We start from the raw sequence: 26,261 nt of genomic DNA, 5'->3' as shown, positions 1-26,261 counted from the left end.
CGCACACAAGTCAGAGGATACACATGAAATGCTCTAAATCCCACATATGATTTTCGTTACTATACATATGATGCTGGGTACCTTTACTTACTTGTATGTTTAACTTAGAAACCACAATATCTCCGTTCGGGGTAATGATTGGGACATTTTCACATATGATTCCATGATCTACGTCTATTACTTTGCCTGTTACAAAACAATTTAGAAAAAAATATTATACATTTTTGTATTTCTTCTGGCCCAACAGTCTATAACCATAGTGAGTCACACATTCTGATCTTCTCAGGAGTCTGAACATGGGCTTATGTCATCTACCAAATAAGAGACAAGACTTATTAGATTGCTGCTTAGCAAATGACAGGGCAAAAAAGGTGCAATGAACCAAACTTCCTAATAAATTATTACCATTTGTTTATGGCTGTATTGATTTAACAGGGTTTTTTGCTTTAGGGAAATGAATATCCCCACCTGCAAGGTATTATAAAGAAACAAACCGCGCTGTATTCACCTTCCTGGGGAGTGTCCGCTGATGCTCCCGGTTTGTGGCATTGGATGCCGCGCTGCCGTCACTTCGATAGCACAGCAACCAATCAGTGAGCTTAGCGGCTCTGGCAGTATAGACGGAATGTCCAGTTCAGAGCCTCGCATATTCATTGGTGGACCTGGGGAAGGTAAGTACAGCGTGGTCTGATTCATTATAGTCGGGGACATTAATTTACCAAAAGGGAACAACCCCTTTAAAGAATTTCTAATATACTCATATTGCAGCAGACTTCAACCCTGACCTACTAAGACTCAGCCCAGACTGGCTGGACATTTAGTCAGCATTGGCAATATCAACATATTATTTCAAGAAATATAGGCAATAGTTTAGTGGTTTAAGTACACTTGATGTAATCTACTGAGAAAAATGCATTCTGATTTATAAATGACTTATTATGAAAAATAACATTTCCAAACATTTCATTTAGGTCAGAGATGAGAGTACAAACACCCATGATAAATTAAAAAATAAAATCTGTTGCTTGTTGGCGGCATAGCACGTTGCTTCAGTGGTGTTTTCTACAATACACGTCAAGAATTTGTGTTCTGTGGGACAGTCTCCATTAATGTAACTAGGAGAAACATCGGGGTCACTGAGGTCACCGCTGTTGGACTTGCACCCTTTTATTATACATGTTTGCAGCAAAAAAGAGTTTCCTGGAAAACCTCCTCCATAACGCTATGTGCACACGTTCAGGATTTTTCGCGTTTTTTCCGTGTTTTTTTGCGATAAAAACGCATAAAAAACGCATACATATGCATCCTATCATTTAGAATGCATTCTGCAATTTTTGCGCACATGATGCACATGGTGAAAAAAAACGCATCGAGGTAAAAAAAACAGCATGTTCATTAATTTTGCGGACTTTTCGTGTTTTTCCTGCTATTTAAAGCAGTGGGAAAAAACGCGAAAAAACACAAAAAACGCGCAAAAAAAACAAATAAACGTGAAAAAAACGCATGCGGATTTAAATGTCCGGTTTTTGTCAGGAAATTTCTGCAAGAAATCCTGAATGTGTGCACATACCCTAAAAAGTACAAATACCTTTAATTTCCAAGGGTCCATCTATGTGAAGTCCAGTCTTTTTTATTTGGTTCTGTGTTTCTTGAATTGATGATCTTTTATAAATTCCTTTTTTAACTTCATTAAAGACCGAAAACATATTATATACCCTGGCAGTATAACCTGCGAGTTCTGTAACCTGTAAAATAAAATAAATACTATTTTATTCTTTAGAAATGCTACTAAACATTTTAAAGGGCACCTTCAGTGTTCTTTTTTCCTGCTTGGAGTTTAATTACAAGTGATAGGTTGGCTATTGTCAAAGCTATTTTATGAAGCTCTGCACTGAGGCTTGGGGATTTGTACATTTTCCAGCAGGGTCTCCTGTTAACAGGTGTAAACTTCTGGTGCGATATGAGAACGACAGAGACATCGGAGGTACCCTTTAGGATCAGTGTACAATAGCCAGAATGTTCAGGCAGGTCTATGTTTTATTTTTTCTTATAGACATTTAAAGGGGTTATCCGGGACTATTTTATATTTCTAACAGGTTGTTAACTACCCGCTTGTTCTGCCCACTGACCGCTCCTGCCGGCGATACTGCAAATTCACATCCACAGGGCAGCTCTTCCTCTTTCGTCGACAGGACGTTAAGGCCAACGCCATGCTGATTAACGGCCTGCTCAGTTAGGCAGCAGGAGCCGGCTATCAAACAGAATGACATCAGCAGTCACACCCCATCAAGAGCAGAGCAGAAGAGAAGCTTCTGCTCTGTCAAAGTGACATCAGCTGTGGAATCGCCAGCAGGAGCAGTCTGTGATTGGCGCCTGGAACAACAGGCAGGTAGGTAGCAACTATGAACGCATAAAGCTACATTAAAACCAAGCACACCATTGTTTTTCTTGTGAAATTCTCAATAAGTTGGATGTGTGACCCTCTTCCAATTGAAAAAAAAATAAAGTTTGATCCAAAATGGCGAACTTCAAAATGGCCGCCATTGTCATCACCCATCTTGAAAAGTTTTCCCCCTCCCATATACTAATGTGCTACAAACAGGAAGTTGATATCACCAACCATTCCCATTTTATTTAGGTGTATCCATATAAATGGCCCACCCTGTATTTATTTATAAGTGTAACCAGAACAAAAAGGAGCAAAAAAGGGGTTGTTGTTCTACAGGTAAAGTTACCTCTTTATATGAAGACATAATTCTTTCAATGGCATCAGCTCCAGATGCGAGTAGATTTCTGGCTGTGGTAAAGGCTTCGGTACGTTCACTCACCATTGCATGTTTCTGCCCATCTTCTGAATCTAAGCAATAAAAAACCAACACAATATTTCTATATCTATTTGTTTCTCAAGACTTTGCTCTCTTACAATGTGTGAAGTTATAATACCTTAAAATAATCTTCTTAATTATTTTCAATCTCTAAAAAACACCAAAACGCAGTGTAGCACACACTTAGCAAAAGTGAATATATCAGATACACAAATTATCTAAAACTAGACTATGAATAATTCCACATGATAAAGTTACTTCTACATTAGTATCCACATATGGTAACAGCCTAAAAATACCTAAAGTCCCTTACTAATGTCCTAGACTGATTCTACCTAACTGCGGCGGTTGGCCCCTAAAAGATATGAGATATGGCGCCCCCACTCATTGGTTAACCAAGTAGGTTTGCTTTATCTGCCTATTTCACCTGTCCTCCCATTCACATTCATTATCTATAACAGGGCTAGAAGGGAAAGACAAGAAGAGCTGTCGATGAGTGGAGGCGCCACATCTAGTAATCAATTAGGGTGCCAACCTCCACTGTTAGGCATCATCAGCCGTAGGTTAAGAAACAGGCATGTATAGTTTTCTGAAATGTTATTATTAGATTATCTGATTATTCACCTACCAGATATAGCAAATACCTATAATAACAAAACCAGGAATCATTACAATTAAACACAGGGGAGAGAATCAAGAGCACACAATGGTGCATGAAACACCCCAACCCAAAAAGAAAAGCCAACTCCATGCAAAGCGTTGAACCAAGGAGGACAATAGGAGTCAATGAAGACTTATAAAAGATAATACTTTATTAATTACAGAATAATTTAAAAAGATATGCATACAATATCTACATAATACAAATAGTATGGTGCCTAAGGATGGAACATGCGGATAGCCACCGGTGCAAGCTGCCCAAATGAGGTAGATGAAAACATAAAGTGCAAGGCTGCCAAATGATTAAATCAGTAAGCAAACTTGTGGTGACCAATCTCCCACAACGTGTAATAGTACATATACCGGCAACACTCACCAAAGTAGGACAGCGGGCACCGGGCAGGATCCAAGTGTTTCCCGGTGGTCTTGCTTTCTCAAGGGGAATATCCGGTGGCTATCCGCATGTTCCATCCTTAGGCACCATACCATTTGGATTATGTAGATATTGTATGCATATCTTTTTAAATTATTCTGTAATTAATAAAGTATTATCTTTTATAAGTCTTCATTGACTCCTATTGTCCTCCTTGGTTCATAGCAAATACCTATGTAGCGCCCCCACTGTCGCAGGGCCGAGGGGTACCCGGTACCGGGCCTCCGAGTCTCTGTTCTGGGGTTGTCACGGTGGCTAGACCCGGTCCTTGACCCTGCTGAGGGGCGTACAATGAAGGTGGAGGGAATGGTGATGATGTTGTGGTGGTGCGGTGCAGGTCGCAGTAAATAACGAGGACACCAGGTTGCAGTCTCTTTACCTCTTTACTGAAGGTCCCAGGATCCTCAGTCCGGAATACGGATAACCGGGCTGCGCAAGTCCGGCCGGTCCGATGGCACCTCCAGAGTTCCCTTTGCAGGTGGAAATCTGTGCCTACCTTCTAGCGCTTGTGTGTTGTGGTCCTCCCCTGCTGTGCTTACGGGATAGTCCCCACAACTGTTGTGTCTGTTACTGAAGTTCCCTCACAACTCGATTAAGATGTTCCTCTTCGTCCCCCAGATGATATGGCTAGGACGCACCCGTATGACGGGTAGGCTCGGAGTTCTTCCGGGACTCTAGCGTCGCCCCTCTCCTATTGTTGCCCCCTGTGTCTTCGTAGGTGATTTGTGTGAGACAGCCCGCCTATAGCTGAATAGCTGACTGTCCTGCCGTAGGTTTGAAGTATTGCTTGGAGCCTAGTACTTCCTCGGCGTTCCGGCCACCGGCTACGCGCCTCAGTAGGATGTTGCCTCGTCTTACAGCACGACTCCTACTGGTATTTCTCCTTGTTGCGTTGATCTCGTTTCTCACTCAGCACAATATACCTCGCTTCTTGTCCTTTCTTAGGGTACCGCCGCGATCAAGTGCAGGCGCGGTCCCGTAACTTTCTCTCTGTTCGCTAGGCCTCTGTCAGGATCCCACCCGACAGGGACCCCCCTGAGTCTCTCCCCGCAACACCCTCTGCCACAGGGTGTTGCCTGTTCGATTCCCAGTCAGCTTCTCTCTAACTTTCTGCCTAACCCCCAGTTTTACTAGATTGTGAGGAGTGGCCTAATACATAGCACCTTTAGCTCCCCCTGGAGGCCAGACTGTGAAGTGTTTTGGTGACTGTGATACCTGGTCAGAAGAACTCCTTCAGTGCCATCAGACGTACCATAGCCCCCCCTTAGCGGCGGAGCATCAGTACTGCAACGACCAGGACTCTGGGGCGCTGCACCTACAAGGGAGGTACTATCATCTCCCTATAAGAGAGGTACTACCATCTCCCTAATTGTCTAGTATCCTTTCATTGTAAGGCTATCACGCCTTTACCATGTACTCACCTTAGATATAGTCCACCACATTTTATACGTTGATTTTCTTTATCTCTAATTACATACCTGTCTTTTCCCGTCTACTTATAACAAAGACAGCCAGATAAGATAGGGGCAATCGCCGACGAGTGTGGGTGCCATATCTCGTATCTTTTAGAGAGATAGTAATTCCTCTCTTATAGGGAGATGGTAGTACCTCTCTTGTAGATATTTGCAATATCTGGTAGGTGGATAATCAGATAATTATAGTGCTTTGGAACAAAGCACTATACTGTTATTCCACCGTGGTAAACTTCTTCTTATTCTTATTATTCAGTCCGCACGTAATGCGGCCCGAACCGCTAAACTCACAGACTCCAGTGAGGTGTCATTTCGAAGCCAGCGTTCCTGAGAGGTGTGCTAAGTATTTTTCGTGTCGATCGGATTTGTAGTTTTTGCGCAATTTGTGTTTGAAAAAAGTCTTTCAATGCGTTTCAATGGAGAAATTTTCCTATACGTTTATAATGGGCTGGTTTCTGAGGCAATTTCTAAAAATAACTGCCACCTGGCTGATTAGCTCATTGATATGCGCAGTCAGACACAGTTACTATGCCAACTCCTATGAAATCTACATCAGCTCACCAGGTCACAAGTTTTGTCAGATAATATCAGCTCTTAAAGTGACAGTACAGCACAATTCCAAACCACTATCCGTAGTCTTATGATTATTAGACTGTGGCCCGATTCTAACTCATCGGGTATTCTAGAATATGCATGTCCACGTAGTATATTGCACAGCCACGCAGTATACAGTGCAGAGCCGCGCAGTACACAGCGCAGAGCCGCGCAGTACACAGCGCAGAGCCGCGCAGTACACAGCGCAGAGCCGCGCAGTATAAAGCGCAGAGCCGCGCAGTACACAGCGCAGAGCCGCGCAGTACACAGCGCAGAGCCGTGCAGTACACAGCGCAGAGCCGCGCAGTATAAAGCGCAGAGCCGTGCAGTACACAGCGCAGAGCCGCGCAGTACACAGCGCAGAGCCGTGCAGTACACAGCGCAGAGCCGCGCAGTATAAAGCGCAGAGCCGTGCAGTACACAGCGCAGAGCCGCGCAGTACACAGCGCAGAGCCGTGCAGTACACAGCGCAGAGCCGCGCAGTACACAGCGCAGAGCCGCGCAGTACACAGCGCAGAGCCGTGCAGTACACAGCGCAGAGCCGCACAGTTTAAAGCGCAGAGCCGTGCAGTACACAGCGCAGAGCCGCGCAGTACACAGCGCAGAGCCATGCAGTACACAGCGCAGAGCCGCGCAGTATAAAGCGCAGAGCCGTGCAGTACACAGCGCAGAGCCGCGCAGTACACAGCGCAGAGCCGCGCAGTACACAGCGCAGAGCCGCGCAGTATAAAGCGCAGAGCCGCGCAGTATAAAGCGCAGAGCCGCGCAGTACACAGCGCAGAGCCGCGCAGTACACAGCGCAGAGCCGTGCAGTACACAGCGCAGAGCCGCGCAGTATAAAGCGCAGAGCCGTGCAGTACACAGCGCAGAGCCGCGCAGTACACAGCGCAGAGCCGTGCAGTACACAGCGCAGAGCCGCGCAGTATAAAGCGCAGAGCCGTGCAGTACACAGCGCAGAGCCGTGCAGTACACAGCGCAGAGCCGCGCAGTACACAGCGCAGAGCCATGCAGTACACAGCGCAAAGCCGCGCAGTATAAAGCGCAGAGCCGCGCAGTATAAAGCGGAGAGCCGCGCAGTACACAGCGCAGAGCCGAGCAGTACACAGCGCAGAGCCGCGCAGTAGACAGCGCAGAGCCGTGCAGTACAGAGCGCAGAGCCGCACAGTATAAAGCGCAGAGCCGCGCAGTATACCGCGCAGAGCCGTGCAGTACACAGCGCAGAGCCGCGCAGTACACAGCGCAGAGCCGCGCAGTACACAGCGCAGAGCCGCGCAGTACACAGCGCAGAGCCGCGCAGTACACAGCGCAGAGCCGCGCAGTACACAGCGCAGAGCCGAGCAGTACACAGCGCAGAGCCGCGCAGTACACAGCGCAGAGCCGCGCAGTATACAGCGCAGAGCTGCGCAGTACACAGCGCAGAGCCGCGCAGTACAGAGCGCAGAGCCGCACAGTATAAAGCGCAGAGCCGCGCAGTACACAGCGCAGAGCCGTGCAGTACACAGCGCAGAGCCGCGCAGTACACAGTGCAGAGCCGCACAGTACACAGCACAGAGCCGCGCAGTACACAGCGCAGAGCCACCCAGTATACAGCGCAGAGCCGCGCAGTACGCAGCGTAGAGCCACGCAGTATGCAGCGCAGAGCCGCGCAGTATACAGCGCTGAGCCGCGTAGTATACAGCGCAGAGCCCCGCAGTATACAGTGCAGAGCCCCGCAGTATACAGCGCAGACACGCGCAGTACACAGCACGGACACGCGCAGTACACAGCGCAGAGCCGCGCAGTACACAGCGCAGAGCCGCGTAGTATACAGCGAAGAGCCACGCAGTATATAGCGCAGAGCCACGCAGTACAAAGCGCAGAGCTGCGCAGAGCTGCGCAGTATACAGCGCAGAGCCGCGCAGTATACAGCGCAGAACGCGCAGTCCACAGTGCAGAGCCGCGCAGTACACAGCGCAGAGCCGTGCAGTACACAGCGCAGAGCCGCGCAGTACACAGCGCAGAGCCACGCAGTATACAGCGCAGAGCCGCGTAGTATACAGCGCAGAGCCGCGTAGTATACAGCGCAGAGCCACGCAGTATACAGCACAGAGCCACGCAGTATACAGCGCAGAGCCACGTAGTTATACTGCCCAGTCACGTAGTATATTGTCCAGTCACATAGTATACTGCATATCCCTGTTAAAAAAAAAAAGAATTAAAATAAAAAAGTTACATACTCACCTCCTGGAGCGGCCGGTATCTGATGGTTGTTGCACCTCCTAGAGCGGCCGGTACACGATGCTTGTTGCACCTGGAGTGGCCGGTACCCGATGCTTGTTGCGCGCTCCGGTCCCAAGAGTGCATTGCGGTCTCACGAGATGATGACGTAGCGGTGTTGTGAGACAGAAAGACGGAAGTGCCCTTAGATAATTAGATAGTAGATTACCCCGCTCACCAATTCGGAACCCGAGGGGCCCGGCCCACCAAATCGGACCCCGAGGGGCCCGGCCCACCAAATCGGACCCAGAGTGACCCCGCCCCCTAAATCAGACCCAGAGTGACCCCGCCCACCAAATCGGACCCAGAGTGGCTCCGCCCACCAAATCGGACCCAGAGTGACCCCTTCCACCAAATCAGACCCAGAGTGACCCCTTCCACCAAATCGGACCCAGAGTGACCCCTTCCACCAAATCGGGCCCAGAGTGACCCCGCCCACCAAATCGGACCCAGAGTGACCCCACCCACCAAATCGGACCCTGAGGTGCCCAGCCCACCAAATCAGACCCTGAGGTGCCCAGCCCACCAAATCGGACCGAGTGACCCCACCCACCAAATTGGTCCCTAAGGTGCCCCGCCCACCAAATCGGACCCAGAGTGGCTCCGCCCACCGAATCGGACCCAGAGTGGCCGCGCCCACAGAATCGGACCAAAAGTGACCCCGCCCACCGAATCGGACCTAGATTTACCCCGCCCACAAAATCAGACCCAGATTGACCCAACCCACCAAATCGGACCGCCTGAGGGGCACCCAAGTGTGAAAGTCTTGCAGGGGCAGCCCGGGCACCATTCCAAAGCACTATCTGTAGTTCCTTCAGGAAATACCCATCTAGTTTAATATTAAACTTCAGAAAACTATACATGCCTGTTTCTTAACCTACGGCTGATGGTGCCTAACAGCGGAGGTTGGCACCCTAATAGGTTACTAGATGTGGCTCCCCCACTCATTGACGGCTCTCCTGGTCTTTCCCTGCTAGCCCTGTTATAGGTAATGACAGTCAATGGGAGGACAGGTGAAGTAGGCAGATAAAGCAAACCTGCTTGGTTAACCAACGAGTGAGGAAACCATATCTCATATCTTTAAGGTTGCCAACCTCTGCAGTTAGGGAGAATCAGTCTAGGACTTTAGTAAGGGACTTTGTAGGTATTTTAAGGCTTTCACCATATCTGGATACTAATGTAAAAGTAACTTTATCATGTGGAACTATCCATGGTCTAATTTTAGATAATTTTTGTGTCTGATATATTAATTTCTGCTAAGTGTTTCCTACACTAGGTTGTGGTGTTTTTTAGAGATTGAAAATAATTAAAAAGATTATTTTAAGGGATTATATGTTCACACACGTTAATTTATTCCTTTGTTTCCTAACTATGTTTACAGAAAATGTTGATTTCTTACAAGTAATGTTCAGGACTTTGTTAAGGTGTGAAGTTTGCAGATTCATATAATGTGTACAGTTGCTGGCTACATTCTGTGTCCTCATCATACTTCCAGATATTATATCTTTGTAACAGAGAAAAGGTGAGTTGATCAACCTCCAATTTATGTTACAAAGAATAGATTTGGTGTTTATTCCACTGGAACAGGCCACATTACTCCCAAATTCATTAGAAAATTAATAGTGTATAAAGGAATAGCACACCAAATATAGGCACAAATAGGAATGCTTTATTAATGCTTTTTATTTTTCTTCCCTCGTATCTCAAAGTTATTACACCGTAAAATGAAGTATAACAACGTTTAGAGTAATGTACCCTTCGTCAGGCAGGTATAAGCAAAGATTTTTATAAATATATTTTTATGTCCTCTAGGGAGGTATTGTAAAGTACACAGTCACAAGGGTCCTTTAAGATGTTGATAGCTACGAGTGTGATGTGTGTGGAATGTTTTTCTAGGATGAAAAAGGGAAAAATCCACATGTACCAGTATATGAAGGGATGGAATTGCTGGGCTGTTTAGGGATCGAGAGTGTGGAAATTAATATTGCCCATGGGAGAAGCTATCAAGTGGTACAAAAAGCAGTTGATAATGAAATCATGGGTGACTTCAAAATTCCCACTGACATCCACCAGCCTGCAGCCTCCAAGCTCCTGTCCCTTGCTTCATCCTTTGGTCTCACTCAGTGGTCCTCTGCAGCCACCCACACAGACGACATACATTAGACCATATCTTCACCAGTCTCTGCTCCCTATCTAATTTCACAGCCTCACCTCTCCCCCTGTCTGACCACCACCTACTCACTTTCTCATCCATGTCCTCACCTGCCACACTATGTTCAGAAACTAGCACACCCCCCAGAAACCTCAAACACCTAGACATTCATGCGCTCTCTGACTCTATTCTACTGCTGTCCTCCAAATCTTCACTCCACGACACAAACAGTTCCACCAGTTTCTACAACACCACACTGGCATCAGATATTGACTCGGTCGACCTGCTCGTGCATGGCAGAGTGCGATGAATCAATAGGCAACCCTGGCACAATAACCTCACTAAAAACCGTTGGCAAATGTCCAGGGTATCGGAGTGAAGTTGGAAAGAAAAAACACTAGAAGAAGACTTCACCGCATTCAAAACAGCAACTTTCACATTCAAATCTGCCCTCACCTCTGCTTAACAAGTCTATTTCACAACCCTTGTATCTTCTTTATCAGACAACCCCAAACATTTATTCAACAGTTTTAACTCCCTCCTCCATCCTCCATTGCCCCCTCCGACCTCCCTTCTCTGTGCCGAAGACTTTGCTGCACATTTAAAAAATTAGGTTGACCAAACAAGGCAAGTCTTTACTGCCCATTCACCACAAACCATATGTACAGTATAAAAGGCAACTGATCCTCCCGCATAATCTTCCTCCCCACCATCACTGAAGGAGAGCTCACTCATCTCCTCTCCAAATCGCACCTCACCACTTGTGCACTCGACCCCATTCCATTCCATCTCCTCCCCAACCTCACCACAATGTTTATCACAGGCCTAACCCATCTTTTCAACCTATTGCTAACATCTGGAACCTTCCCTTCTGCTTTCAAACATGCCACAGTCACACCTATCCTAAAGAAACCAACAATCGACCAAACCTCTACGTTCAGTTATCAATTGATATAACTGCTTCAGTTCGCCTCCAAACTCCTTGAACAGCATGTCCATGCTTGTGTCCCTCAAGGCTCTGTTCTGGGACCCATTGCTTTCAGTGCCATCTATACGCTGATGATACTCAAATCTACCTCTCTGTCCCATCGGTCTGCTGTCCAAAATCCCTGAGTGTCTATCAGCCATATCCTCGTTCTTCTCATCACGCTTCCTAAGGGTCAACATGGACAAAACTGAACTCATCATCTTTCCTCCATCTCACATAAGTCCCCTATCTGATCTATCACAATAAATGAAATCATGCTTCCCCTGTATCACAAATTTGCTGCCTTGGAGTAACTGTCAACTGTACCCTGTCCTTCCAACCGCACATCCAAGCTCGTGCCCACTCCTGTCGCCTCGAACTCAAAAATATTCCCAAACCTGTCTTTTCTTCAACCATTATTCTACAAAAATGTTAGTGCATCTCCTCATCATCTCCCACCTACTACTAAAGTATCCTCCTATGTGGCCTCGCTGCTGACATTCTCGCACCTCTCCAGTCTGTCTTTAACTCTGCTGCACGACTAATCCATCTCTCGCCTCGCTATTCCTTCATGTCTCCCCTCTGCATATCCCTTCATTGGCTCCCAATTCACAAACATATCCATTTCAAACTATTGACATTGACCTACAAAGTCATCCATAATCTGCCTCCTCCATATATCTCTGAACTAATCACCCGTTACCTTCCAACACGTAACTTCCGGTCCTCTCAAGACCTTCTCCTCACCTCCACAGTTATACGTTCATCACCCAATCGCCTCTAAGACTTCTCCTGAGCATAACCCATGCTCTGGAATTCTTTGCCCTAGCACGTCCTATTATCCGAAAGTTTGGAAACTTTCAGACGGAACTTGAAAATGCATTTCTTCAAGCATGCTTATATCCTACACTGACCCCATTGCCACCTCACTACAGCCTGCAAAAAAACCCAACCACCTCACCGCCAATGGAGCTGCTGCAACTCCCCCAACCTACTGTCTTCTTCCCCATTATCCGGTAGACTGTAAACTCACAGGGACAGGGCCCTCTCCTCTCTATGCCCATCTGTCATTGTTAGTTTGTTCACTGTCATTTATATTTGTATTTTGTATGTAACCCCTTTTCATGTACAGCACCATGGTATCAATGGTGCTCTAAAAATAAATAATAATACATAAATGTGGTGTGACGATTTAATATTCGTATGGATAACAGACTTACATAAAGGTGTCAGCTGTAGTGTCTTCATAGTAATGCTCTGCCCCATAACTCTTGCAGCTACCTCCACCTCCATTATTTGGTGCAAGCAACAGTAATCCATAACACTATCATCTACAGTTCCACTACAACAGGATAGTTACTAAACACTCATTACTTGCAATTTACGGTGCCCCATTCGTTATCTGCATAAGACCCCCATATTGTGCTATCAAACAGTCCTCATACAGTGAAAAAGTCCCATATCATACCAGTAACAGATTCTCCTACACATTTACAGCCACACTAATGATATTTTTTTCTTTCTTCATAGTTTGTCTGCTTTCAATTTCAGCAATAAGAAGTTAATTTCATAGGGTCCTGTTCACCTGTCATTCATTTACTCCTATGGCTGTCCTGGTGACCTCCTCAATGAAGCCATGGCAGATGGGAATGCCATGATCTGTAGATTAGAAGTGATGTGCCTTGGAGAAGCAAGAGGGTGGAGCTGGATACAACTTGTTGGTTTGTGTGCTTAATCTGAGCTAGACTACACAATAAAGGCTATGGCCCTGATTTAGCAAGATCGGTCAAGTTCACGCCAATCTTGATGAGGGAGCAGGGTGGAGTGCGAGGCGCCTGATTCATTAAGAGGTGCATGCATGCCTTTTAATGAATCAAGTGAGGCGTGAAGTGGCATGGGACTCCGTGTAACTTGCGACAAATCTTATATCACGAATTTGATGAGTGGGGTTGCCACGCGCTGTCCCAGCATGACCCACTTGGAGCTGGGTGAAAATGGGCTTGAAAGGTATATTTCTGTTAGCCACACGTTACACAAACATTTTGCAACGTTTTAAATAATTTTAAACCAGTTTTCTGGAGGAAATGCTTTGATGAATCAAAGCTTTATGTTTAATTTCTGAGTTCATGCTTTTAACCCCAGGAAACAAGCTAAAGACATTAAAAGTTAAAAGATGAAAATAATAAAATGGTTTCAGGGCATTAAAGCAGTAATAAAAAGTTTCCAATTTTAACTCTGACCAACAATTTCACAATTATCATAGCAGTAATTCTTACCTCCATCTGCAAACCCGGTTGCAGTGATGATGGGCACAGCCACCATAACAAGGCCGCTTCCACTCCATACATACTTCATCAGGAACTGCTCTATCATAACATACCACAGACGTTTAGACAGAATAAGATTCATTTGATCTGCTAATGCCACATAACTCTTCTGAAGTTTTGTCATTTCTACCTAAAAAAACAAGACATTTTCAATATGCACATAAAATAACACAAATACAACTTAATAAACATAGTAATGAGTTTTCAAAATGTGTAAAATAATGATTATTTTTTAAACTTGGCCAGAGGGATGGCTCCAGCAAAGATTTTTTATTTCCAAGAGCAAATAGCCTAGTCAGAGAAGAAGAGATGATCTTCACCGCCACCTATTGGCTATAGCAATCCTAAAAGTCAATATCGGTTCTTTAACGAGCCTTGTCACATGACAAAGATATTGACATGTTCTATTACCTGCAGTAGTCAGTAAAGGTACCGTCACACTAAGCGACGCTGCAGCGATAGCGACAACGATGCCGATCGCTGCAGCGTCGCTGTTTGGTCGCTGGAGAGCTGTCACACAGACCGCTCTCCAGCGACCAACGATGCCGAGGTCCCTGGGTAACCAGGGTAAACATCGGGTTGCTAAGCGCAGGGCCGCGCTTAGTAACCCGATGTTTACCCTGGTTACCAGAGTAAAATGTAAAAAAAAAAAACAGTACATACTTACATGCGTCCCCCGGCGTCCGCTTCCTGCAATGACTGAGCGCCGGCAGTAGCAGGGCACAGCGGTGACGTCACCGCTGTGCTGTGGTTTCACTTTCACTTTGCGGCGCTCAGTCAGTGTGGGAAGCGGACGCCGGGGGACGCATGTGAGTATGTACTGTTTGTTTTTTTTACATTTTACGCTGGTAACCAGGGTAAACATCGGGTTACTAAGCGCGGCCCTGCGCTTAGTAACCCGATGTTTACCCTGGTTACCAGTGTAAAATATCGCTGGTATCGTTGCTTTTGCTGTCAAACACAACGATACACGGCGATCGGACGACCAAATAAAGTTCTGAACTTTATTCAACGACCAGCGACATCACAGCAGGATCCTGATCGCTGCTGCGTGTCAAACTAAACGATATCGCTAGCCAGGACGCTGCAACGTCACGGATCGCTAGCGATATCGTTTAGTGTGACGGTACCTTAACAGATTTGACAACAGGAAGTGTAGCCATATTGCCTTTCAATTTTTCAGAAACTGATAATAAATCTGTACTTTACTATATATGTATTTGATTACAGAAAAAAACCCACACAAAGACAAATCTTTTTTAATAAAGAAAAAAAATCAATTTCTATATACTTGTTTAAATAGCCATCAAAGAAGAATGTCCCTAATTTCAAAAATCACATAAACGGACAGCATGATGGAAGGGAAATAAATTGCGGCCTGCATATTTTCTACTCCTTTATAGCAAGGGCAGGTAATCTCAGGCCTTTTGATTGCCTTTTCTGCGGCCACCGGGCAGCTTTCTGGGTACCACATTGCTCGGGCCGACAGCCCCGTCTTGCCGACTGCCGGCCCTTCAAACCCTTCTTGCACCGAGAACACGGGCACGCAGCATTCACTACTGAACACTGCATGCACATGCATTAAAGGACTACATAATGACTCTGGCCATTGCTGAAGTCAGAGCGTACTTTGTGGGCAGAGTTAGCACGCAATGCGCTCCCGTCCCACACACGAAGACAGAAGCAGCAGCCGTAGGAGGCATTGGGGCTGGAGCTGCGGTATGATCACATGAGACTTTGGGGCTGGGGCTGCAGCATACGCACAGGAGACAATGCGGCTGGGCCATGATCACAGGAGACATAAGGACTGGCTTTTGTTTTTAGGTACAAAAAATGTAATTTAACAGGTGAAAAAAATCTAAACACTAAATTCTAAACCCCCTCTTCCCCCAAGAAATTTAGAGGTTAAGGCTTCAGAGTAAGTTTAAAGGGAACCTGTCACCCCCCAGGACTTATTAAGGTAAGAGAGCGACCTTATGCAGCACTAAGGCTGCATTCTGTGAAGGTGGCTCTTATGTTTTTGATCCCTAATAAAGCTGAAAAATTCACTTTTATAATTTGCGCGCCATACCTGTATTGAGTCCAGGGGGTATGTTTTCTCCCCCTGACTCAGCCGCCTCGCAGCCGTCCATCGTCTTCTCAGTGCACTGGGCTCCGCCTCCTCTGTGTTTCCTCACATCACCGGCGCTTGCGCTGTGCTCTCATTTTTCGGGCATGCGCTGTGCACGTTGCCCTGGAACTCACATCAGCTGATGTACTGATATCGCGCCTGCGTGTAGCGGAGGCCCGAGATCCCGCCCCGCAGTGTGTTATGATTTATTCACACTGCGGGGCTGGGAATCTGGTGCTGTGCGCAGGCGCGATCTACTTACATCACTTGATGTAAGTTCCAGGGCAGCGCGCACGGCGCATGCCCTCGAAATAATTGCAGAGCGCCGGTGACGGCACAAGACAGAGAGGAGGCGGCACGCGGTGGGCACCAGTGACGGCACAAGACAGACAGGAGGCGGCGTGCAGTGGGATGTTGGATGGCTGCGAGGCCGATATTTTGCTGCAATTGTCATAATTTTCTTAGGACTAAAAGTAAAAGTCAGCACAAGGGAAATAAGTGGATGGTTTTTAATTGCATCGACGAGCAGTAGATCACATTTCTATAAGTTGTCAATAATTTCACCACCACTATTTCTAATGCATTATGCAACACAGCGACCAACTGTCCCAATTCAAAATCCAACACCACTTTAATTGAGTGCATAACTGTCCAAAACATTGCTGCTATTTGCATTGGTGTACTAAGCGCTAATTATTTCTGCAGTAATTGACGTAATATGAACTTTGTGCTGCATTATTGTTTTTCTTGCATTTTTTGATATGGCCCATGAGAAACGCCACTAGTAGGATGTGCATCAATACACATTTAACAAAGGAATTTCTGCGCAAGTTTAGCATTGTTCCTATTGTTATACAGATTTATTTAAACAAGCATATTACAAGGCTAATGCTTCATTATCAATTTTGCCGATATCTATTCCATTCAACCTTCCTAAACATGTGCATGCATACTCTACGGGGAATTTGAAAAACAAAATATTTCCACTCATCTCACTCTTCCGAGTGCAAAAGGGTGAGGCGCTGAAATGTCACATTCCCATTCTTTCTCTTTCCAGATATCATCTATTGGGAGAAAGTTAGGAAGCTCCCATACACATAAAATAGTCGGCTGATCCCACTGAAGATCAGTTTGCTGTAATTTGTATGCACACGTTCATGTTATTAGATCAGCAGCCAAACATCATCCAATGAGTTTTCTAGTGAAAGATTTCTATTCTTTAACCCTTTTAACCCCCCAACCCCCAAAACTGTTTGCACCCTTCCTGACCAGGCCAAATTTTACAATTCTGACCACTGTCACTTTATGATGTAATACCTTTGGAACGCTTCAACAGATCCCACTGATTCTGAGACTGTTTTCTTTGTGACATATTCTACTTTATGATAGTGGTAAAATTTCGTCAATATGACTTGCATTTATTTGTGAAAAAAATGGAAATTTGGTGAAAATTTGGTAATTTTCAAACTTTGAATTTTTATGCCATTTAAATCAGAGCGCTATATCACGCAAAATAGTTAATAAATAACATTTCCCACATGCCAACAAAATTTTACTTTAGACCCAATTTTTTTTTACTTTTGCAAGGATAACAGAAAAAAAAATTTGACCCAAAAATTATGCCGATACCCCATATGTGGGGGGAAACTACTTTTTGGGCACACGGCAGGGCTTGGAAGGGAAGAAGGGCCATTTGACTTTTTGAATGTAAAATTTGCTGGAATAATTAGCCAACGCCATGTCACGTTTGGAGAGGCCCTGATGTGCCTAAACAGTGGAAACCCCCAACAATTGACACCACTTTGGAAACTAGACCCCTCAGGGAACTTATCTAGATGTGTGGTGAGCAACTTGAGCCCCAGGTGCTTCACAGAAGTTTAAAACAATGAACCGTGAATATAAAAAGTAAAATTTTCCCACAAAAATATTATTTTAGCTCCAATTTTTTTATTTTCACAAAAATAATGTCATTCTCGGACACGGGTATTGTCACGAAGTGACTGTCCAAGTGAGACATGACCCAACGGGTGGTCGGTCACACAGTGGCGAGCGGCGAGACTCACAAGGGAACACCGGGGACACAATAACAACGGTGGGCCCTGCAATAGGGAACGGGGAAATGGACACCTCCTGCACTCTCCTAAGGATGTACCCTAATCTTCCTGACGTCCCTATACAGGTTCTTTCAACCTGTCGCCGAGCTGGATACCTTAGCCCTCACTCACCCTGCACCTATCCCTGGGTAGGGAATTGGCGAGTGAGAACACTGGTCCCACCACTGCACTAATAAACACAAAGGGAAAGAAAGACAAACAAGGTATCAGCAAAAAACACTTAGCTTTCATCTGCTGCAATGCACCGCACAGCAGAGTAAGGCACCAGGAATAAGTATTCAGCTGAAGAATCACCACACTCAGCAAACTCCTTCTCCAGCTAGGTTGATCACCAGAAGGACCTGTATAACCAACAGTTAGCTGATGCATCAGGTGACCTTATGAAGGATGGTGGGAGTGGTCACCACCAACATCAGCTGACCCAGCAGCAATGCAATGCAATAACACCAGCGGCCACCGGGAAGGGGGGGGGGAAAACTGCATTAACCCCGGATGACCAGAAAGGAAAAAAGGTTTTAATCAGAGGGAAACCAGATCTGCCACAGATCCAAACATGGATTGTGACAGGTATGTCCTGTGGCTGACACAGCATCTAAGTACAACGGGATGGAAAAGGTTGAGGAAGGCCCTAACGGTCGAGAGTGGGGGATGGGACTCCTCCTGACACCAACCTGTGCCTGTCTCTAAGCTTCCTTAATGCCCTATGCGGGTCATTCCCCCACCGCTGTCACGTGCCTAGCCCCCGTCACCTACCCACCCTGGCAAGAGCACTGGCCGGCAAGGACATTAGCCTCACCACTGCAGCTGATATTGCACAGGGAAAGAGACAATCATTGGACAGACAAAAAGGTTACTGCTGCTGCGCTCCACAGCAGAGTAAATGCCACCAGGATAACAGAACTCCAACAGAGGCAATATCACAGTCACAGGCGAGCTCCACACACCGAGCGGGTCTGCAAAGAAAACTCTATAACCGCTGATGGGTCATGTGACTATTTAAAGAGAGGTGGAAGTGGTTACCAACCAACATCAGTTGCCAGCAAGAGACTGACATTAAGGCCGGCGTCACATTCGGCGTAAGACAATACGGTCCGTATTTTACGGCCGTAATATGGCCGTAATACGGAGAAATGTTCCCAAAATAGTGATCCGTAGGCAGGGTGTGTCAGCGTATTTTGCGCATGGCATCCTCCGTATGTAATCCGTATGGCATCCGTACTGCGATATTTTCTCGCAGGCTTGCAAAACCGACATCTAATGGATTTATGTGCTCAAATGTTCGGGAAAACATACATACAGTATATATATATATATATATATATATATATATATATATATATATATATATATATATATATATATATGTCATTGAGACACATATATATATATATATATAGTCTGTATTTATATTTACTACAGCGCGATATCTGTGAAAAGCCGGTAATTCAATTGCCGACTTTTCATTTCTCCTTCCCAAACCCGACAGGATATGAGACATGGTTTACATACAGTAAACCATCTCATATCCCCATTTTTTTTGCATATTCCACACTACTAATGTTAGTAGTGTGTGTATGCAAAATGTGGGCGCTGTAGCTGCTAAAATAAAGGGTTAAATGGCGGAAAAAATTGGCGTGGGCTCCCGCGCAATTTTCTCCGCCAGAGTGGTAAAGCCAGTGACTGACGGCAGATATTAATAGCCAGGAGAGGGTCCATGGTTATTGGCCCCCCCGTGGCTAATAACATCTGCCCCCAGCCACCCCAGAAAAGGCACATCTGGAAGATGCGCCTGTTCTGGCACTTGGCCACTCTCTTCCCATTCCCGTGTAGCGGTGGGATATGGGGTAATGAAGGGTTAATGCCACCTTGCTATTGTAAGGTGACATTAAGCCAGATTAATAATGGAGAGGCGTCAATTATGACACCTATCCATTATTAATCCAATTGTTTGAAATGGTTAAAAAACACACACACACATGATTTAAAAGTATTTTAATGAAATAAACACAGCGGTTGTTTTAATATTTTATTGCTCTCTCAATCCATTTGCAGACCCTCGCTTGGCAAAGCAATAAACCCACAATATACATACCTTCTGCTGACCCGTCACGTCCCACGAGGTAATCCATCTGAAGGGGTTAAAATAATTTACAAGCAGGAGCCATGCAAATGCAGCTGTGCTCGTGCTTGTAATTCCCCGGCGAATGAAGGAAATGTAGGTCATTGACCTACATTTCCTTCAGTCGCGGTGATGCGCCCCCTGGTGGATGTCCTCATATGACCTGGAGCGTGGGATGAGAACATCCAGCAGGGGCGCATCACCGCGACTGAAGGAAATGTAGGTCAATGACCTACATTTCCTTCATTCGCCGGGGAATTACAAGCACGAGCACAGCTGCATTTGCAGGGCTCCTGCTTGTAAATTATTTTAACCCCTTCAGATGGATTACCTCGTGGGACGTGACGGGTCAGCAGAAGGTATGTATATTGTGGGTTTATTGTTTTGCCAAGCGAGGGTCTGCAAATGGATTGAGAGAGCAATAAAATATTAAAACAACCGCTGTGTTTATTTCATTAAAATACTTTTAAATCATGTGTGTGTGTGTTTTTTAACCCTTTCAAACAATTGGATTAATAATGGATAGGTGTCATAATTGACGCCTCTCCATTATTAATCTGGCTTAATGTCACCTTACAATAGCAAGGTGGCATTAACCCTTCATTACCCCATATCCCACCGCTACACGGGAATGGGAAGAGAGTGGCCAAGTGCCAGAACAGGCGCATCTTCCAGATGTGCCTTTTCTGGGGTGGCTGGGGGCAGATGTTTTTAGCCACGGGGGGGCCAATAACCATGGACCCTCTCCTGGCTATTAATATCTGCCGTCAGTCACTGGCTTTACCACTCTGGCAGAGAAAATTGCACAGGAGCCCACGCCAATTTTTTCCGCCATTTAACCCTTTATTTTAGCAGCTACAGCGCTGAAATTTTGCACATACACACTACTAACATTAATAGTGTGGAATATGCAAAAAAAATGGGGATATGAGATGGTTTACTGTATGTAAACCATGTCTCATATCCTGTCGGTTTTAGGCATGAGAAATGAAAAGCCGGCAATTGAATTACCGACTTTTCACTAACACCGCTGCGTATTTCTCGCAAGTCACACTGCTGGTCCGTGTGGAATCCGTATTTTTCTCGCCCCCATAGACTTTCATTGGCGATTTTTTTGCGCAATACGCTGACAAACGCAGCATGCTGCGATTTTGTACGGCCGTAGAAAGCCGTATATTACGGATCCGTAATATACGGCTGATAGGACGAGACCCATTGAGAAGCATTGTGCCGTATGTTATGCGAGTTTTACGCACGTAGTTTCTGCGCTCTTACGTCCGTAAAACTCGCATGTGTGACGGCGGCCTAACTCTTGCTGAACCAAAGGTAAAAAAAACTCCATTTAAATACCAGTAGACCCAGAGCTGCCACGAATGCCTTAAGAATTAGTGACAGTACCCCCCTTTCTACGACCAGCCTCTGGATCCCAAGACCGGACTTGTCCAGAAATGGCGTATCGAATAGCATCAAAATACTAGAATTCACCTCCGTAGTCACCTGGTCCTCAAGGTCATTGCAAACGCAGACCGACGGTGATGGTAATAACATAGGCTCCAGAGGAACAACAAATCTCCTAAGAGACGACATGTGGAAAATGGTATGGACATGCATCACTACTCCAACTGGAGGGTTCTAGGGCTGAGAATGGCCATCACCCTATACGGCTCGATGACCCTAGAACTCAGAGTCCTAGATGTATACTTCTACCTGATGTTTTTAGTGGACACCCACACGTACTCATTCACACACAGGTCCAGACCTGAAAGTTTAGCACCACATGTATGTTTGGAACAAGATGGTACTCTCTTTGATGGACAGACAACAGAGGAGTCCCTAGTGTTACAAAACTTTTACCCTCAGGATGTTTAATGGGAACCACCACCACCCTCCCCTTACCAGTTTTCCCAGGAGGACACCGAGATCTAGAGTTAACCTAGGATGTGGGTAGAGTAAATTTAAACAAAATGGTAGAGATCGTAGCATCCAGGCAACAGTTTTTACAAAAATTGCTCCAACTGACTACTTCTCTAGACCACCGATAAATAACCAGATTGTGTTTCTTCTGCCAGGGAAGGCCTAAGACGATGGGAATAGACATAGTCTCCAAAATGTAGCATGACAGGAACTCTTCATGAAGAATCCCTATGTGCAAGTTCATATTATGGATGACTTAGGTCAAAGTCTTCTGGCTGAAAAGAGCAGAATGAATAGCGCAAATAGGAATGCATCCTACTGATTAGATCATGGGTCCGGGCAAAGCCAGAATCCACCAAACTAACTCCAGCTCCGCTATCCAAAGAGCTGGAATCATCTCAGTTTTTCCATCAACCACTATTTCAGCAGAAATGGTAAACGGAGACATAAAAATGGAGGAAATGTACACATCCTGGTTGTCTCCCTCCACACGACCAGGCGAACGTGGCTTTTGAGATGGAGTAACAGTTTTGGCAAGAGATAGACAGATGTTAATGTAATGATCTGGAAGACCACAGTAAAAACACCGTTCCACGGTGAACTGTAGGCAGCCTAGTAAACACCCCCAAATGCATGGATTCGTCAGACAGCACCTGTGTGACCTCCTTCTTAGAAGGAACAACGGTGGGCAGAGTCAGTGCATGTCTCTACCTGAGGCATCTATGCACCCTGATAGCAAGGGCCATGGCGGCCTCCAACGACCTTGAAGTAGCATATTGCACCAGAGAATCTTGAAGCCTATCTCACAGACCCTGACAAAAATGACTCCTAAGGACAGGTTCATTCCAGAGTGATCCATCTCTGGAACTCAGAGCAGTACTCCTCAGCCGGCCTGGCCCCCTGCTTGATCGGAGTTTAGGCCTCTTTCACACTTCCGTCTTTCTTTTTCCGTCACAATCCGTCCTTTTGTGAAAAAACGGATCCAGCAAATGGTGCTGCTGGATCCGTTTTTTTCTCATAGACTTGTATTAGCGATGGATTGTGATGGATGGCCACACGTTTCATCCGTCGTGCACTGGATCCATCGTAAAATTGCTGTCCGTCGGGCGGAGACAACGCACAGAGGAACGTTTTTTTCTGTATGTCGGAAAATCGCTCAACGACGGATCCTGCGCTGTCCGTCGTTGGCTATAATGGAAGCCTATGGATGCAGGATCCGTCGCTGACTGTGAAAAGCAGGAATCCAGCGACGGATGCCGTCTTTTCAAACTGAGCATGCGCGGAAGAATTTCCCTTAAGGGAAATTCTCTCTCGCTCTCTCTTTTTACTATTGATGCTGCCTATGCAGCATCAATAGTAAAAAAATATAATGTCAAAAATAATAAAAAAAAATAAAAAATTGTGATATTCTTACCGCTGCAGCCTTCCCGTGGCCCCCCCCGATGCTCACGATGCTGCCGGCAGCTCCGGTTCCCAGTGATACATAGCGAAATGACCCGATGACGTAGCGGTCTCACGAGATCGCTATGTCATCACAGGTCATTGTCTCACTATGCATCACTGGGAACGGAGCATCGTGAGCATCAGGAAGGCTGCGGGGACTGCGCGGGACGCCGGAAGGTAAGAATATCACGATTTTTATTTATTTTTTATTATTTTTATCATGGGTTGTGTTGTGTATGTGTTTTTGCAGCGTAAAACTGCGGCGAAGACGCATACACAACGTGTACACGTAGCCTTCTAGGATGCACTGGAACCGTCAAAAAAACAGCTCCAGTGCATCCGTTTTTTACAATCAACACAGGATCTGTCTTTTCAACATTTTGACGGATTGTGACTGATTGTAAAAAAAGGAAGTGTGAAAGAGGCCTTAGACTCAGCCAGGGAGCTGCCATCAGGATCACCATACACCAGGGCCAAAGGCACAAAAAACTCGCCACAGACCACAATGAAGAATCGGTCAGTAGGGAGAAGGTCCAGGACTGGGGATCACCTTTAAGAAGGGAGACTACAATCCCCACCTGTTGTTCCTCACTCCCTGAGGAATGAGGGCAGAGCCTGAAATATAATTTACAGGCTTCCTTGAAAACCATAAATTTATTTCTCCCTCCGTAAAATGTGTCAGGGAGAGATATTTTAGGTTTCGGTCGAGCCAGGACATGAGCTGAGACCAAGAAACCAGACATTTGATGAAACTGCTGCACGACCTGTGACTGCAATTTTGTAACCTCATCCGTGAGGGTCTCAATCAGGCGTGCAAAAGCTTCAGCTTGAGCCATAAAGACTCCGTAAAATGTTGCAGGTCAGTTATAATGTCATGCTCAGATACGAGTATGTCCAGCAGATGACACAGCATCTAAGTATGAGACAGAAAAAGGAGAAGAAAGCCCTAACGGTCGGGAACAGGGGGTGTGACACCTCCTGACACCAACCTCGGCCTGTCCCTAAGCTTCTGTGGCACCCTTGAGGGTCCAGTCGCCACAGAGGTACTGCACCTCAGCCAGAGGTGTGGTACTCGGCTATCGGGAAAGGAGGGGGCACTACCCGGAACCCACATACTAGCATCCAACACCACACCACTCCAGGCCAGGGGATCTGGGCGGACCCTATTGAGGGAGGGCCCATCTCAGGTTGGAGGGGGGATTAGGTAGAGGGTGTGGGTGGATAAGGTAGAGTGACAGTTGGAAGTGAGGAGTTGTCTGTTGTGAACTCTGTTTTCGGGCTCCCTCTTGTGGTCACTGGTGGTATGGTGTGACTTTTGCTTTGGGCTCCCCCTGGTGGCTTTGTTTGTTATCCTGCTGGTCTCTGGCTATCAGCTGGTTCGTTATCCTCTGGGAGGTTCCTATATATAGTGTTTTACTTTCACTTGTTGCCGGCTGTCGATGTAATCAGTGCTACTCAGATTCCTTCTGACTACCTTGCTCCCAGTCCATCCAGGATAAGCTAAGTTTTGTTTGCTCATTTTTTGATCAGCAGTGTTTATCATGTTTTCTGTTCCAGCTTGCTAAAATGTAATTCCCTCGCTTGCTGGTTGCTCTAGTGGGCTGAGTTTCTCCCCACACACCGTTAGTTGGTGTGTGGGTTCTTGAAATCTCAGGATGGATATTTTGTAAGGGTTTTTTATTGATCGCATAGACCCCTGCTCTATTTTCTGCTTTCTAGTACTAGTGGGCCTCTTTTGCTGAATCTGATTTCATCCCTATGTATGTGCCTTCTTCTTACTTCACAGTTAATATTTGTTGGGGGCTTCTATATCTTTGGGGATTATTTCTCTGGAGGCAAGCGAGGTCTTTCTTTCTCTTTAGGGGTAGCTAGTTCCTCAGGCTGGCTCGAGACGTCTAAGAATTTTTTAGTAAATATAGAAAAACTGACTGAACAGCCATCTAGTCTGAACTGGTGCATAACCAAAAAGTCTTACATAGCAAATAGATAATGGCTGCACTCAAGTGTATTGTGCTAAAGCAAGGAAATGTGCAATACATGAAATGTGAACAGCATAATGGCTTGTGAAATTTATGAAAAAACACATGAGATTTTTAGCACAAAATTTGGCCAAATGTTGTGAGCCCATTCACCAAACGTCAAGGTAATCTCAGATCGAATGGGTAACGAATTTTTTAGGCACGTTCACCGGCTACCTCTAGTTGTTTTGGATAGGTTCAGATTTGCGATCAGTCCAGTTACCATCTCCCTAGAGCTCGTCCTTAGTTTAATCACTTGCTGATCTATTTGTGATCCTCCGCCACTTGGGATCATAACAGTTGTCATGGAAACGAGAGGGAGGAGTTAGGTAGTGAGTGAGAGGATTGAGTGGAAGACAGATGTCTGAGAGGAGCTCCAGTGACAAGAGGTCCTAGGGGCCAGGGAAGTGAAGAATCCACCCGTGGAGCCCGAATCCATGCCGACTGTAGTCGGGTGGAAGGACCAGGTCGCAGTGGGGACCGGCCCCAGACTAGTGGAGAGACTGTAGGACTCAGCTAGCAAACCGGAGGCAGTGGTGTCTGTATGTGCCACAGTCCAAATCTACACACATTTGCTAAAAAGGCAGCTGCATAGGGTCAAGGGGACTAAGAGGACATCGCCTGAAAGGACCTGAGGTTGCTGGCTCGGGACACCGTGTGTAAGGCGCAGGGCAGGAGAGCGTGGGCCAGCGCAGAGAGAGACGGCCTGGGAAGGAACACAAGAAGGGGGTTCAGGAGAAGTGCACCTCAAATTACCTGAGAGCTGCCTGGACCACCGACCCGGAGGACACAGCACCCGGCTGGTGATTGTAACCAACAGACTGTGAGTAAAGTGTGAAAACTGCACCCCGCTGTGT

At 46.0% G+C, this 26,261-nt stretch overlaps 1 protein-coding gene across 1 annotated transcript in view; it reads right to left on the bottom strand.

The window, feature by feature from the left end:
• Positions 1-26,261, bottom strand: part of ABCD2 (ATP binding cassette subfamily D member 2) — a 98,792-nt gene that overhangs the window by 34,457 nt on the left and 38,074 nt on the right. The window contains exons 2-5 of the mRNA XM_077264818.1: positions 13,636-13,816; positions 2,736-2,857; positions 1,589-1,745; positions 92-186 (exon numbers count right to left, since the gene is read on the bottom strand). Coding sequence (XP_077120933.1) covers positions 92-186; positions 1,589-1,745; positions 2,736-2,857; positions 13,636-13,816 — 555 coding nt within the window. The remainder of the gene's footprint in view (positions 1-91; positions 187-1,588; positions 1,746-2,735; positions 2,858-13,635; positions 13,817-26,261) is intronic.

This window comes from Ranitomeya variabilis, chromosome 5 (genome assembly GCF_051348905.1).
Source record: "Ranitomeya variabilis isolate aRanVar5 chromosome 5, aRanVar5.hap1, whole genome shotgun sequence".
NCBI classification, from domain to species: Eukaryota; Metazoa; Chordata; class Amphibia; order Anura; family Dendrobatidae; genus Ranitomeya; species Ranitomeya variabilis.
Note: the sequence above shows the minus strand (reverse complement) of the source record. Positions and strands in the feature narration are given on the sequence as shown.